Source organism: Podarcis vaucheri, assembly GCF_965113315.1.
Source record: "Podarcis vaucheri genome assembly, chromosome: Z".
NCBI classification, from domain to species: domain Eukaryota; kingdom Metazoa; phylum Chordata; class Lepidosauria; order Squamata; family Lacertidae; genus Podarcis; species Podarcis vaucheri.
The window spans coordinates 34,856,705-34,872,895 of NC_138758.1; the positions used below are offsets into that span (position 1 = coordinate 34,856,705).

The 16,191-nt window shown below is 45.9% G+C and overlaps 1 protein-coding gene across 1 annotated transcript in view; it reads left to right on the forward strand.

Annotated features, from left to right (window-relative positions):
* Positions 1 to 2,165: 2,165 nt before the first annotated feature.
* The window catches only part of SARDH (sarcosine dehydrogenase), a 51,075-nt gene continuing 37,049 nt past the window's right edge, over positions 2,166 to 16,191 (forward strand). Inside the window, exons 1-9 of the mRNA XM_082207908.1 lie at positions 2,166 to 2,263; positions 3,837 to 3,910; positions 6,813 to 7,137; positions 9,022 to 9,200; positions 9,409 to 9,588; positions 9,782 to 9,905; positions 10,358 to 10,458; positions 12,395 to 12,499; positions 13,256 to 13,385. Coding sequence (XP_082064034.1) covers positions 6,819 to 7,137; positions 9,022 to 9,200; positions 9,409 to 9,588; positions 9,782 to 9,905; positions 10,358 to 10,458; positions 12,395 to 12,499; positions 13,256 to 13,385 — 1,138 coding nt within the window. The 5' untranslated portion in view covers positions 2,166 to 2,263; positions 3,837 to 3,910; positions 6,813 to 6,818. The remainder of the gene's footprint in view (positions 2,264 to 3,836; positions 3,911 to 6,812; positions 7,138 to 9,021; positions 9,201 to 9,408; positions 9,589 to 9,781; positions 9,906 to 10,357; positions 10,459 to 12,394; positions 12,500 to 13,255; positions 13,386 to 16,191) is intronic.

Consider the following 16,191-nt stretch of genomic DNA (forward strand, 5'->3'; position numbering starts at 1 on the left):
CCTCCTCTGACGTCTCCTCAGTGTCCCACCGCCAGTCCCCGGGCTCTGAGCCTTCCTTCTCTGGGATTTCCTTTGGGGCTTCCCCAACTGGTGCCTCCCACCACTCCTCTTCATCCAGTCAGTCCAGGACACTTAGCTCTAGTTAATGCCTGAAGGCTTTAAGACCATAGCATAATAAACCATCGGTTTTCAACCGGTGAGCTGCAGCTCCTTGGGGAAACTTGAGGACTGTTATGGGGACCTGCAGCTTTCCTTCCCTCCTTTCTTTCCTTCCCTTAATTTACTTGCAGTCCGTGTCTTCCTGCATCTCTCTCTTAAAATCAAAAACAAAAAACCCGCTGCCCCGCTTTAAAGATAAAATGAAAACATATATGCAGAAGCAGCTGCTTTTATCTCTATTCCTCGCATCTCCCGGGTCCTCTTCCGAGCAGCATCTGAGGATTTTGAATGGTGCCTGCTAGCTGCTACTGTTTATCTTAATAACATCTCTCCCCCACACAACCAAACCAACCAACCAACCAAACAAACAAACATCTCCGTGGTTTTACACAGAGGGATTGAGAAATGCAAGAAAACAGCAAAACAGCTGGATGATGTGCACGCTTGGAAGTGTATGTGTGTCCCCTCCTGTAACTTTTTTTCTGCCTTTTTGTAAGGCCCCCCTCTCACCCAAAAAAATCCCACCAGCACCTTCCTCCATTTTTAGAGTCCCCCCAGTCCTATATGGAAAGATGTAAAAATAACCCTGAAAATGGGGAGTGCCATCTGTGTTTCTCTATCCTTACACTCCAACGTCCCTCCTCCCTCTTGTTTTTTACCTCTCCCCCCCCCCCGCAACCCCCTTCTTCCTTAAGAGTCACCTAGCTTTATGGGGGCAGGAAGAAGGTTGCAGGAAAGGACCACGTCTGTATGTATGTCCTGTGCTGTGAGTTTCTTGCTTTCCTGTACCCCAATAACACAATATTTCTGCTTCTGTTCTTAATTTTGTTTTTTCCTCTCCACTGCCCTGCATGTGCACACTAATTTTTACACAGACTATTATAAACATATAGAAAATTACAATAAAAACAGCACAGCACAGCTCTTTCATTATAGTAGTCAATTATTGCTCTTGTTGGAACAAGAAAATCCTCACCTGCCAGTCAAAGGACAACAAGGAAAAGGCCGGTCTGGCTTCGAGAGGGAGTTCCAAAGTCTGGGGGCAAGCAGTGAGAAGGCCCTGAATTCAGCTCCTTTTGGAAAACATTGGCAGGCTCACATGCCCAATCCTGCAGGCGCCTTCTGCTGAAACCCTTTCTATTCCAGAAAGCTAATGCACACACCTGAGAGGATATATTTTACATTCATTTTTATTGTATCGGGATGGTGCTGCTATTTTAAACAGCTTTGATTTCTTTTATGAATGGCAGAATATAATTATTCTTATAAATAAATAAATTCTGAAACTTTGAACTTTCCCTTTGCTTGCAAGACTGATAGCCCTTTATTGTGCCACAAAGCTCTGCTTGGAGGTAATTATTTCATTTATGTGTTTATTCAAGAACGTTTATCACTTGATTGTAGTAAAACCTCTAAGCGGTTTACAAGTTAGTCATCCGCCCTGTTAAGAGGGCCCAATCCCACCTTCCGTGGGAGCCCTGTGTTTGGTGTTGTTGTTCCCATGCTGCATAGAACACTCTTCCTGCAGAGACGCGGCTAGCAGCCTCTAACTTTTCCCTTTCGCTTACATTGACAGACATAGGCAGTTGTTTAAAACGATTTTTCGTCTAGCCAGCCGTTTTCAAGACTTGCTTCACACTGCTTTTAATTTTTTTTTACCTTGCTGGACAGCTCCCTAATATTTTGTAAGGGGGTGGAATAGAAATACTTTTCACAAATACAATAAAGGAAACGTTATTGAAAGGAAAAGTCTCCTCCTTAATTGGTGCACAGGGTTTTTTGCAGAGCTCAGAAAATGCACAGCCTACAACCGACAGAATATCGCAATGTGCAAAAGTAGAGCTCGGAAGGTGATCCCTCTTTCCCCTATGGTAGGTCTGGCTCTTTAACCCAGTTTCAACACAGTCAGCCCCTCCTTCCTCAGCTGCACTGTGGCAAACCCCTCCCTCTCCAGTCTCTTGTCCAATAAGAGCCCAGCTAGCCGACACTGCCCACATTTGATTGTTCTTACAAGGAATTTCAGGGTTCTGGCTGTAAAGTTGCCTCGTTTGCTGGCGCGGGAGAGAAGTGTGGTGGTGTTGAAAGAGCTCAGAAAGAAGCAAAGGTATAATCCTCTCTCTCACACACGAACACTTACGCGTGCACTGCCACTTGCATTCTCTCTCTCTCTCTTTCTCTTTCTTTCTCTTTCTCTCTTTCTCTTTTTTTCTTTCTCTTTTTCTCTTTCTCTTTCTCTTTCTTCTGCTGCTGGTTGCCTTTCCTTCTTCTTCTTCTCCTTCGGTTGTCTCCTTCCAGTTCTGAAACAAATTGATTGTAAGCTCGGTGGGGCAGAGAGCTCTGTAAAAGTGGCTATGTACATTGGAAGGCTGATGTAGCTGTGGTTAGAGTAGACCGTTGGGAGAGACCAGGGGTTCAAATCCCGAACTCAGCAGCATGACTCTCACTGGGTGGCATTGGGCCAGTCGCTGTCTCAGCCTAGCCCTTCATCGCAGGGTTGTTGTGAAGGTAGCATGGAGAGGGGGAGAACCATGTTCGCCGCTTTGTGCTCCGTGGAGGAAAAGGTGTGATATAAAAAAAGAATATCTAGAAAACCTGACCAGTGCTATGTATAAAGCTTTGGAAACGCATAAATATTCACTTTGCAGACTTGGATTAACTGCCATTTATAAGTCTGTTCCTGTGAAATCTACTTCTGCCCCAAATATCTCCCCAATGTATTTTCTTTTTTTTGGGGGGGGAGATCCATTCAGCTGCCCCCTCTCCTCCAGCATGATATTGTCTGATGTTTCTTTAAACAACCATCAAACAAAAAATTGTTGAGCTTTTTTTGCCATATGTCCGGATTTTCCTGGACATTAGTTATTAATTATTTTATTTTTTATTTTATTTTTTAAAAAAACCTATTTCAGCCCAGACGCTGCTGCTGACTGCAGTATTCTGTATACGTCCAGGAAATGGCAAACAGATGTATGGCAAACATAAAACAAACATGTGTGGCATTGGGGGGGCCAATACCATCCTAAACAAGGAATTCGCTTCCCCCAAAAATTGCTACTTACATTGCTGGTTATTAACACATGCTGTTAGTTTACAAATATACTTTGCCCTGCTGTGCCCACATGAATTCTACCCCGCCCCCCGGTGCTGCCACTGACAACAGATTTTCTATCAACAAATCCCACAAGTTAGTACTGTGCAAAGTTCAATGCAAGGCATGCCCTCGTTTTGTTAATTGTGCCAAAAACATCTGTGCTTGCCCATTGGAGCATAGAATTATGTGATTCTATTTCAAGCCAGACTCTGCCAAAGCTTGCTGCCCAAATGAGCACAGATGCACAGATGGAGCTTCTTCTTCTGAGGCAGGATATATCCACCTGAGCATGGGCATAGCCAGGATTTTTGTTAGGGGGGGGCAGGCCTTTTTTTGGCAGGGGAGAACCTCAGTTAGCCATGCATTTTTATAGATTTTTATTGGTTGGGGTGGGCAGCTGCCCCTGCCTGCTCCCCCTTGGCTATGCCCATGCACATGAGCTGTGTACACGTCACTCCACATTCCCAGAAATGCACTGACTGGACTCTGGGACTAGCAGCCCCTGGCCAATAGCAGCAGCAGCTGCTGCCTTCACTTCTGATCTGGTGTCTTCTTTCAACTCTTGCTTAATTTTTTTGTGTAATAGCAGCGTGGTTGACAGCCCAGCCCGGCATTCCTAGCAGCCAGAGAGAAGAGTCCGGCAGCAACCTGACTTCAGAGGTAAACAGGATGGAGCTGACTTTCCTTTATGTTGCATTTGAGGGTGGTGTTTGGCATGCATATGAGCTGTGCATGAAGTGGATGTTTTGTGTTCCATGCATCAACTGTGTAAAGCATGATAGCCTTATTCTTCATGAATGGGGCTAATCCTCTTTTAAAGCTGTCCAAGTTGGTGGCCATCACTGCCTCCTGCAGGCAAGTTCCATAACTCTTTGTTGCATGAAGAAGTCTATTATTTTTGACCTGTTGTAAGTCAGCTTTTCTTTTTTATGAAGGGACACGGGTGGCTCTGTGGTTTAGACAGAGCCTAGGGCTTGCCGATCGGAAGGTCGGCGGTTCGAAACCCCGTGATGGGGTGAGCTCCCGTTGCTCGGTCCCTGCTCCTGCCCACCTAGCAGTTCGAAAGCACGTCAAAGTGCAAGTAGATAAATAGGTACCGCTCCAGCGGGAAGGTAAATGGCGTTTCCGTGCGCTGCTCTGGTTCGCCAGAAGCGGCTTAGTCATGCTGGCCACATGACCCGGAAGCTGTACGCCAGCTCCCTCGGCCAATAAAGCGAGATGAGCCCCGCAACCCCAGAGTCGGCCACGACTGGACCTAATGGTCCGGGGTCCCTTTACCTTTACCTAAGTCAGCTTTTTATATATGTCTCAGTAAGCAAGCATATATAATGCACCAATATAAGACGGGGGACACTGGCTTGTGAGTAGTACATATGAAAAAGATCTTGGAATCTTAGTAGACCACAAACTGAACACGAGTCAACAGTGAGATGCAGCAGCAAGGAAAGCTAATACATTCTAGGCTGCATCAACAGGGAAGTCATAGTACTGCTCTATTCTGCCTTGGTCAGACCACACATGGAGTACTGTGTCCACTTTTGGGCATCACAATTTAAGAAGGATATTGAGTAGCTGGAAGGTGTGCAGAGGAGGGCGACCAAGATGATTGAGGGTCTGGCAACCAAGCCTTATGAAGAATGGTTGAGGGAGTTGGGGATGTTTAGCCTGGAATAGAGGAGGAGATATGATAGCCATCTTCCAATATCCAATGGGCTGCTATATGGAAGATGGAACAAGTTTGTTTTCTACTGCTCTGGATGGTAGAACCTGTACCAACAATTTCAGAAAGAACTTTCTGACAGTAAGAGCTGTTAGGCAGTGGAATGAACTCCCTCAGGAGGTGGTGGAATCTCCTTCCTTGGAGGTTTTTAGAGGTTGGGTGGCCTTTTGTCATGGATATTATAGCTGAAATTCCTACATTGCATGGGAATGTGTATTTTAAGCATTTGCCCTGTTCTATCCTGTCTCTTTCAAGCTGTGGTGTTTATATTCATACCAGAGAGCTGTGTTGGAAAATTACTATTTTTCAAGCAAGGTTTCATCTATTGGAAAGGGTTTGTGTGTGTTGCAAATGAGTGTCTCAGGTCCCTACTGCAAAAGCAGAGATTCAAGCCTGCTTGACAGAGGAATTTGTTGACTGTGCAGCATTCCAAGAAACTCACTCTGATGGAATAGTGGAGGAGCCTGGAGGGGGTGGGGATGTGCACACTGGAGCTTGGAATTAGGAGCAGTGAAATAAAACCAGGCCAGCTCTCATATGCAAGTCCAAAGCTCCTAACCGCTGGCTCTTGGCAACAAAGGTGGGATATAAATGAAATAATAATAGATTGTCTCGCTTGAAGCAGACCCATTAAAATTCATGGGCCTAAGTGAGTCATGCCATTAATTTCAATTAAAGGTAGTACAAACATTGGATATAACCCAGTAATAATAATAGATTTTCTAAATGAGAGGCAGGATAAAAGCAAATGGATGATTAATGAAAAGCATAGCAGAACTCTTATCAAAACACTGGAAGCTGCTTTTTGCAGAGTCCAAACCATTGGGGTTCACATTGCTCAGTACACTGGTACCTTGGGTTAAGAACTTAATTCATTCTGGAGGTCCGTTCTTAACCTGAAACTGTTCTTAACTTGAAGCACCACTTTAGCTAATGGGGCTTCCTGCTGCCACTGCGCCACCGCTGCACGATTCCTGTTCTCATCCTGAAGCAAAGTTCTTAACCCGGGGTACTATTTCTGGGTTAGCAGAATATGTAACCTGAAGCGTTTGTAACCGGAAGCGTCTGTAACCCAAGGTACCACTGTGTTGTCAGCAATGTCTGGCAGCAGTTCTCCAGGGTTTCAAGCAGGGAGACTTTGAATTCTGCTTCTGCATGTCGAGCAGTCTAGGCATCTCTTCCCTCTCCCTGTGCAGAGACAGAACCTCCTCTGCTTCCTGCAGACTCTCTAGCTTGAAGTTCAGATGAAGTAAAGACACACCCAAAGTCCTGACCCTCCAGCAACTAGAACCACCCTTCCACACACCCCTCCCCGCAACCCTGCTATCCAAAATTGAATTGCCCCAGGGCTTGGCCAAATGAAGACACACAATTAAGAGGTGTCTAGTACAATACAAGTTAAAACCTGAATATGAGTTTAGTTGCCTCATTTATACAGTAGTTCATTTAATATGGAGCAGTGTTTTTGAGAATGTGTTCTGGGGGATTCGGTTTTTTTCTTAAGCTTGTTGGGGTTCCTCAGAGAGAAACAGAGGTGCAGCTGGGTAATTTTAGGCACCTGAATGTATGATTTTACAGCACCCCAACCCTTTAAATGACCATGCGAATGATGTAAGTGGAAAAGCACCCAAGTTGAAGTTTCTCTTCTTCCTCCTCTCCATCACCTTTCCTTTGCAACTGCTTCTAACACCCTCATCACTACAGGAAGAAAGCAGTGTTCGCTTCTGCTATCCTCAGGCTAAACACATTGACTTGGGAATGATAAGCACCCATTTGTTAAAGAGAAGGATTTCGACTCCATAGACTGGCGAGTTGCATCAACGCCTTTTCTTTCTTCTCCAGATCGCCATGGCCACCTTGAAGCAGGCATTTCGAATTGCCTCTTCCTTCCAACCGCCATGTCCCTGGCGACACATACGACTCTTTAGCAGCAAGACGACAGGCCAGCAGACTGAAAAGAGTGTCCCTTACCAGAAGACCTTGAAGGAAGAGGCCCCTCAGGGCCAAGGGCCCACCAAGCCAGTCCCAGCATCTGCTGACGTGGTGGTGGTGGGCGGAGGCAGCTTAGGGTGCCAGACCACCTATCATCTTGCTAAGATGGGGATGACTAACGTTGTCTTACTAGAAAGGGACCGGTTGACCTCAGGGACCACCTGGCACACAGCAGGTAAAGGGTAAAGGGAAAGGGGAAAAAAATGTAATTAGATTTCTGGAGAGGCCTGTGGAGGCGCTATCTGCTGGCTGTGCCAGAGAGTATGATGATGATTTGTTATATTTCTGATATGACCTGAAGGAGCGTCTCCATCTCTGTCATTCAGCCTGGACACTGAGGTCCAGCTCCGAGGGCCTTCTGGCAGTTCCCTTACTGTGAGAAGTGAGGTTACAGGAAACCAGGTAGAGGGCCTTCTCAGTAATGGTGCCCACCTTAAGGAACGCCTTCTCATCAGATGTCAAGGAAGTATACAACTATCTGACTTTTAGAAGACATCTGAAGGCAAAAACCTCCCTGGAAAGGGAAGTTTTTAATGTTTGATGTTTTATTACAGGGGTCAGCAAACTTTTTCAGCAGGGGGCTGGTCCACTGTCCCTCAGACCGGACTATATCAGGGCCCGGACTATGTTTTGGAAAAAAATAATGAATGATTTCCTATGCCCCACAAACAACCCAGAGATGCATTTTAAATAAAAGCACACATTCTACTCATGTAAAAGCACGCCGATTCCCGGATTGTTCACGGGCCAGATTTAGAAGGTGATAGGGCTGGATCTGGCCAGTTTGCCTACCCATGTTTTATTATGTTTTCATATCCACTGGAAGCTGCTCACAGTGGCTGGGGCAACCCAGTCAGATGGGTGGTGTACATTCATTCATTCATTCATTCATTCATTCGTTCATTCATTTACAGTATTTGAAGCCTGCTCTTCAATCTTAGAGTGGGGAATGAAGTATAAAAATAAACATAAAAACAACAATATTCAAAAATTACAAAAAAAGCCCCCATGGGTGCAATAAACAACTTAATGAATCTGTCATAAAGTAAAAACAAACAAAACAAAACTACAATGTAAAAAAATAATCCAACAAACAACTCAATGATTCAGCCATAAAGTAAGAAGGCAAAAACTACAATGCGAAAAAATGAAAGCTTCCAATATTTATTTATTTGTTTTACCAAATTTCTGCCCCGCTTTTTCTCCAAAGAGCTCTGGTTGGTGTTTACACGTCTCTGCACACACACCCCTCTATCCTCACAGCGACCCTGATGCCAGGCGCATCTCTGTGGGGGAGGTAGCGCTGCAGCTTAGGGTCTGCTGCAGAGAATGCCTGAATTTCAGAGCGTAAGTAGAACTTTGCTGGATCAAGCCAATGGCCCAAGTAGTCCAGCATCCTGTTTTCACAGTTGCCAACCAGATGCCTGTGGGAAGCCCACAAGCAGGTCCTGGAAGCAACAGCACTCTGCCCACCTGCAGTTCTTAGCAACTAGTATTTGGAGGCGTACCACCTCTGTCAGTGGAGGCAGAACATAGACGTCATGGCTAGTAGCCATTGATAGTTGCCTTCTCCTCCTCCATTAATTTGTCTAATCCTGTTTTCAAGCCATCCAAGCTGATGGCCATCTCTGCCTCCTGCAGGAGGGATGGCAGTGGCAGTTATTCTTTTATGACAAATTTCATCCCTGTGCTCATAGAGGATGCTCCCTTCTCCTGGCAGAGACAAGAGATCCTGATCACTGATAGTTTATGCATGCCTTAAATGTGGCACAGTGTCCAATTTCCCCTGCTCATTGAAGAACAGGGATGCCAGAAAATTCTGATGGAAACAGGAATGGGAAAATGGTCAGTGTTGCCTTACTTTCCCCATGTCTGGAACAGAAACAGATCTAGCAAATATAAATCGGTATTCGCTATTGTCGTCTTCGGTTTGCAAACCGAACCATTGTGGAATGGAAACAGTGCTTTGTGTTCTGAACCTGGGCCACAATGGAAACTGACACCTTCTTGCATCCATATTGAATAATAGTTTACCTCCTACCCTTCCTGTCTCACTTAGGCCTGCTGTGGCAATTGCGCCCCAGTGATGTGGAGGTTGAACTATTGGCTCATACTCGTACTGTCGTTAGCCAGGACCTAGAGCAGGAGACAGGCCTCCACACAGGATGGATTCAAAATGGTGGCCTCTTCATTGCCTCTAACAAGCAAAGATTGGACGAATACAAAAGGCTCATGTCTGTAAGTAGAAAATGTCCTAGCTGGTTCCTCTCCTCTGTTGAGGAGGGAGGGCCTGAGGAGCTAATTCTGTCCCATTCCAGATCCTGCTTGCAGGTTTCCCACTGGGGCATTTAGCTGGCTGCTGTGAGGACAGAACTCTGCCTGATCCACTAGTCAGTCTCTTGGATGTTGTTTTGTGAGACACTTGTCCTCTTGATATGCTTTCTAGCTAGGTAAAGTTTATGGTATTGAATCGTATGTCCTATCGCCTGGGGAAACAAAAGACCTGTATCCCTTGATGAATGTGGATGACCTCTATGGCACACTCTACGTCCCCAAGGATGGCACAATGGATCCTGCTGGGACCTGTACGACCCTTGCCCGGGCAGCCACCGCCCGAGGAGCTCTGGTGAGTCACAAGGGCCATAAAGCTCACTGGGTGATCTTGGGCCAGTAATTGTCTCTTATCCTAACCTACCTCACAGGGTTGTTGTGAGGATAAAATGGAGAGGGGGAGAACTGTGTATGCCTCCTTGAAGAAGGGTGGGTTTAAGTGCAGGAATGAAAAACATGCAGCTTCTTTGCCACTTTGCTTTGTCTAGGTGATTGAGAATTGCCCTGTGATAGGCATTGAATTAAGGGAGGATGATATGGGAGCCCGACGGGTAGCAGCTGTAGTGACAGACCATGGAACCATCCAGACTCCCTGCGTGGTGAACTGCATGGGTAAGAAAAATGTCTCCTCCTTCCAGATTCTAGGACCACGATCCATTGGGGTTCCTTCTATCTTGGTCCATTTCAATTAGCATTGTCTACATTGACTAGTAGAAGCTTTCCAGGGTTTCAGACAGCGGATCTCTCCCACCCTACCTGGAGATGCCACTAGGGATTGAATCTGAGACCTTCTGCATGCAAAGCAGATGCTCTGCCAGTGTGCTGCCTTATCCTGAGTCAGACCATTAGTCCTTCTAGCTCTACACTGCCTGGTAGCTGCTCTCCAGGGTTTCAGATGGAGACTTTCCCAGTACTAACTGAGTCTTCTTCATGCAAAGAGCTATGGCCTTTGTCAAGCAAACCAGAAACTGATGTGAGCTCAGTGCATCAACGAGTCTTTCCCACCCAGAAGGCATCCCTGATTGCTGTGGTCATCCAATGGTAGATCTTCCTTCTCCCAACAGGTGTGTGGGCCCAATCCTTGGGGAAGATGGCCGGTGTTAATGTGCCGCTTGTTGCAATGCACCATGCATATGTCGTCACAGAGAGGATAGAAGGGATCCAGGTTAGTTGATTGCAGATACTAGTTTTTAATCCAGTGCTTTCTAACTTTCTTAGTTTTTCTCTCTTGTGTGTACCACAGCATAACCCTTTGTTGAAGATTGCTCATGGTTTATATTGATTGAAGAGTGTGATATAAATACTGTGTTTTGTCCAAACAGTCATATGCAGAGTGGAACCACTGAAATTATTAGACATTATTGTGGATTACTGACTAGCAAAATGCTAGGGGAGATTAGGTGATTTTTGTTTTAACCCAACCTAAAACTGTAACAGCTACCGCTGCAAGAAAACCACTGCATCTATTCTTCTGAAATTTGGTGGGATCTGTGCCTCTGGAAGGGACAATCTTGCCTGCAAATTTAATCCAATTCTGCTGGAAAAAATCTTATGTTTGTGGGTGTGGTGGTGGGGTGTATGTGTGTGTGTGCGTGATCTGCAATTTGATGGGGCTACACCAAGCTTGCAAATTTTGTCCTGTGATAAGAAGAATAGCTGCAGTTTCCCACCCCCCACAATCTACCTCCCTCCAATAATGAATAGTGGGGAAATGAAACAGGCTCAGACAGACCCTAAGCTGAACTGAGCAGCCAATGAAGCACCTTCTACGAAGTTGGGTTATTTTACAAAGCCCCAAATCAAGGTCCGCACTGAATTTTGTTGTGTGTGCCTGCCTGTAATTTTTAGGCAGTCTCGAGAAGGTTTATTCCTCATCTTGCCACTAGATGTCCTTCTAAGACCCTCTAATGCAGCCCAGGAGAGGCTAGTGCTTTGCGTCAGTGATTGCTGTGGAAGACATCTCACATCCCTTAGTGGCGGATTGGGGTGCGTGTGCCCTTTTCTTCTTCACCAAATCACTTTACAGTGTAGCCGATGTAGGATCCTATGCTCCTCACTTTACTCTAGCCCCTTGGTGAGCCTAATCAGATGAGTGTCTGTTACTCTGGTTGCTACCACTATCACTACCACTACCACTACCACTAATTTTGTATCTTGCCTTTCCTCCCAAAGGAGCCCAGGGCAGCAAACTCATCAGTAACCATATCATTAAAAATGCTTTTGCAAAAACAGTTCAAAGCAATAACACTATCTAAACTAGTGATTTCAGCATTTGCGGGGGGCACATGGTCTCATCAGGCTGCCCCACATATCTGCCTGGCAGCCTCGTTCTGCATTAGCTGTACACTCCAGATTGCCTTCAAGGGCAGCCCCACATACAGTGCACTCTGGCAGTATGGATAGGAGGTCACCAGAGCACCAGGCAAGGCTGCTCAGTTGCTCCAGCTTTACCATGGGGTCTACATCTACTCTAAAACATCCCCATGAACCAAGAGCTTCCGGAGGGAGACTCTGGGGTGTCAAAGGGGAGAGATCAGTAAGGGGACAGAGCACATGGAAAGCCTGGCAGGATGACAATGCAAGCCCACTGAGTCTAGCATCCTGTTCTTGCCATAGCCAAGCATCCTCACTGCAAGACTAACAATATACATACAGTGCTTCTGTTGAAATCAGACAGCACCTATGATTCTGATATTTCATCACCTGTTGAAAGCATCCCCCCCAAATGATTTTAGGAAATTAATTTAATTCATTGATGGCCGTTTGGTCTGCATTTTATCATTTTATAATTTTACAAAGTTGCGATTTTGCTGTACATCGCCATAATGTATATTGTCATTTATAAACAATCTATAAATAAATAAATCCAGGAGCAGAAAAAAACATACATTCTGCTAACAGAGCTCTTAAAATCACAGTAGGCCTTAAAACGATTGTAAAGCACCCAGGAAAATAAAAATAAAAAAGGTTGGGCACCAGGTGACTAAGGTACACAGTTAAAAACAAACAAACAAGCAAACACTGTGTGTGTGTATATATATATGTGAACATGCTGTGCCTTCCCCCAGATTTGTTAGTTTTTCCTCTTTGGGTATTTTTAGAACATGCCAAATGTTCGAGATCATGACACCTCCGTGTATCTGCGTCTCCAAGGCGATGCCCTTTCTGTGGGCGGATATGAGTCAAATCCCATCTTCTGGGAGGAGGTGAGTGGTGTTCATAAGGAATTTAAAAAAGCACAGCACTGCATGAGGCTGGGAAGAGAGAGAGGTGTGTGTGTGTGTGTGTGTGTGTGTGTGTGTGTGTGTGTGTGTTGAACAAGGTGCTTAAAACACTACATTTTACAAGTCCAGACGACTTTGAAATCAGAGATGTTTCTGGAGGATTTTGAAGGCACCACCTTGGTCTACCTTGAAGAGGTGTCGTTAAAATTCCAGGGCTTGCACAAAGAACCTGCTGGCGTGTGAACCAGTCCCCACTTAAGAAAGCTGTGTGTGAACTCTTGCACAGATATTGGAGCCCCTCCTTGAGGTGGAGAAAGGGATTGCAGCACTGTCACCTGTGATGGGCAGGCAGTGTGGACAGGTCAGGCTTGGTATGGACATAAGAAGAGCCTTCTGTATCAGGCCAGTGGCCCACCTAGTCCAGCATCCTGTTTGAATGACCAAGTGGGAAACCCACAAGCAGGTTCTGAGCACAAGAGCCCTCTTCCCCTCCAGTGGTTTCCAGCAACAGGTATTCAGAAGTGTTTTTGCCTCTGTTCATGGAGGCAGAGCATAGCAATCATGGCTAGTAGCCCTCAATAGCTCTCTCCTTCCTGAAATGAAGGACATGGGCTTCTGTCTTGACCATAGCAGGACAGCATTGGACTGGCAATCACAGCTGTCCAAAACTGAATCCCCATCTTTGAAAACTTCTTGAGGGGGCAGAACATTTGGAAATGAGCATGCTGGCTCTTTCAGGTGCTGGACAAGTTTGCTTTTGGCCTCTTTGATCTGGATTGGGATGTGTTTACACAGCACATTGAAGGCGCCATCAACCGAGTTCCAGTGCTGGAGAAAACCGGAATCAAATCCACAGTCTGTGGCCCAGGTAAGGATATTCCAGGCCCATAAAAGCATGGCACAGGATTCAGAGACAGTCTGCAACCCTAACACCATTTACCTGAGAAAAAGACCCTTGAATCTAACAGCACTTTATTCTCATTAGTTGTAGCCAGGAGTTGACAGCTAGTTTTGGATAGAAGCAAAAGACCTTCTTTGCCCAACCCTCATCTCATTTTAATCAATGGTATATCCAGGTCAGAGCCATTGGTCCACCTAGCTCAATATTGTTGACACTGACTGGCAGTGTCTTTCCAGGGTTTCAGGAAGGGAATTTCTCCCAGCCCTACTAGGAGATGGCAGGGATTGAACCTGGGGCCTTCTTGCAAGCAGGATTCTAGTCCTTGTGGTTTCTGAATAAAGGGCTGGATTAAATAGGAGTGCAGAGAGGTGCCTTGTATTGAGTCAAACCATTAGTCTGCCTTGCTCAGTGTTGTCAACACTGACTGGCAGCTGGTCTCTCTGTGGTACCTGCCCAGGCTATCCCAGCCCCACCGGGAAATACTGCAGAGGTTTGAACCTAGGACCTTCTACATGCAAAGCAGATGCTCTACCAGTGAGCCACGACCTTTCAGAGGCAAAAGGCAAGCTGACATTCATTGAAATCCCATATACAGAAGCTGCAAACGCTGGCAGTTGAATCTTATCTTAGCATCCTCTGCTGCAGCTGAGACTAATTTAGGAGGTACAGGACAGGCTGCATGAAGCACATATGCCCAGCTCTGCCATCTCGCCAACAGGGACTTAAGATGAGACACTTCATTCCGTTCTGCATGGTATTCATTGCCTGCAGACCCATTTCCACTTCACTGCAGTTTTACCTTCCACCAAAACCAGCATTATTTATGCTGCTGTCTACTGCGGGCAAAATGATGTAACTTTCATAATAACTTATGTCTACTCTGGTGTCATTATTTTATTCCAACCCCTCCATTTCAGTGAAAAGGAAACACTATACAAATGAAGGGAAGGGGGAAATAAATAAATAAGTTTTATTTATTACATTTACCGTATTTTTCACTCTATAAGACACACTTTTCCCCCTTCAAAAATTAAGGGGAAATGTGTGTGTGTCTTATGGAGTGAATGCAGGCTCCTTGGCTTCAGCGATAGTAACTCGAAGCCTCCGAAGTGCAGAGGGAGAGCTCCCCACACACACACTCCGGAGGCTTCGCGTTGCTTTCGCTGAATCCGCCTGAAGCCTCCGGAGCGCAGCGGGAACTCCCGCTGCACTCCGGAGGCTTCAGGCAGCTATCCACAAGCCTTCGGAGCGCAGCAGGAGTTCCTGCTGCGCTCCGAAGGCTTGAGGATAGCCGCCTGAAGCCCCCAGAGCAAGAGGGGTTGGTGCACACCGATCCCTCTTGCTCTCCAGGTTTCGCTTCGCTGGAGAGGCGCTGCACAGTTTTCCCTCTCTGCGCAGCGCCCCTTTAGCGAAGCGGGAGGAGAAATGGAAGGGGCTCCATTTCTCCTGCCGCTTCGCTGAATGGGTGCTGAGCAGAGAGGGGGAGAATCCCCCCCCCGTTCTCCCGCTCCTATGGTCCGGTGCGTCCTATAGAGCGAAAAATACGGTATATGCCTCCTTTTCCTTCAAGGAGCTCAGGGTAGTTTACATGACCCCCCCCTTTTATCCTCACAACAATCCTGTGAGGGTAGGTTAGGTTGAGAGAGTGAGCTTCATGACTAAGTGGGGATTCAAACCTAGGTCTCCCAAGTTATAATCCAACACTCTAGCCATTGCACCATACTGTTGGCTGGCTGAAAGCAGCAGCAGCAGCAGTTAATACTCTCAGAGTAGAAGAATGTCATGATTGCTAGTCCTAAAGGTGGCACCAGAGTTCTGCTTTCTTGGCAGCCAAATTAGCTAGAGAAAGAGGAGATAGTTGCCAGGCTACATTAGTCAGGCGGCATTTGCCTGGAACTCTTATTTATATACAGTTTGCTATCCATTTTCATAAACCAAACCAAACAGGATCTTGAACCAAAGAGATTACAGTCTAATGGGGAGAAGGAAGACGTCTATCACACCAACACGATCCGTCTAATGCACTGTGATATGGCATTAAGCAATCAAGAGTTCTGTAGTTTGTTAATAATAATAATAATAATAATAATAATAATAATAATAATAATAATAATAGTTTATTATTTGTACCCCGCTCATCTCGCTGGGTTTCCCCAGCCACCCTGGGCAGCTTCCAACAAGGATTAAAAATACATCAAATGTCACACATTAAAAACTTCCCTGAACAGGGCTGCCTTCAGATGTCTTCTAAATGTCAGGTAGTTGTTTATCTCTTTGACATCTGATGGGAGGGTGTTCCTCAGGGCAGGTGCCACTACCGAGAAGGACCTGTGCCTGGTTCCCTGTAGCTTTGCTTCTCGCATGGAGGGAACTGCCAGAAGGCCCTCAGCACTGGATCTTAGCGTCCGGGCAGAACAATGGGGGTGGAGACGCTCCTTCAGGTATACTGGACCGAGGCCATTTAGGGCTTTAAAGGTCAGCACCAAAACTTTGAATTGTGCTTAGAGTTGCTAGGAGACTCCTATTATCTTCAGAGAGCTAAAATTCTCAGAATGACTTAACAACCCCTCTTCACAGGAAACTCTGGGAACTATAGCTCTGTGAGGGGAGTTGGGGCTGCCCAAGCACCCTTAATGAATGGCAGTTCCCAGAATTCTTCTGGGGAAGCCACGGCCATTTAAAATAGTACTGTAGTGCTTTACATGTATGCTGTGAATATGGCCATAATTGTTCAGTAGTGGTAGGGTGTAAGATTCCTAGCAAATTTCAAAAG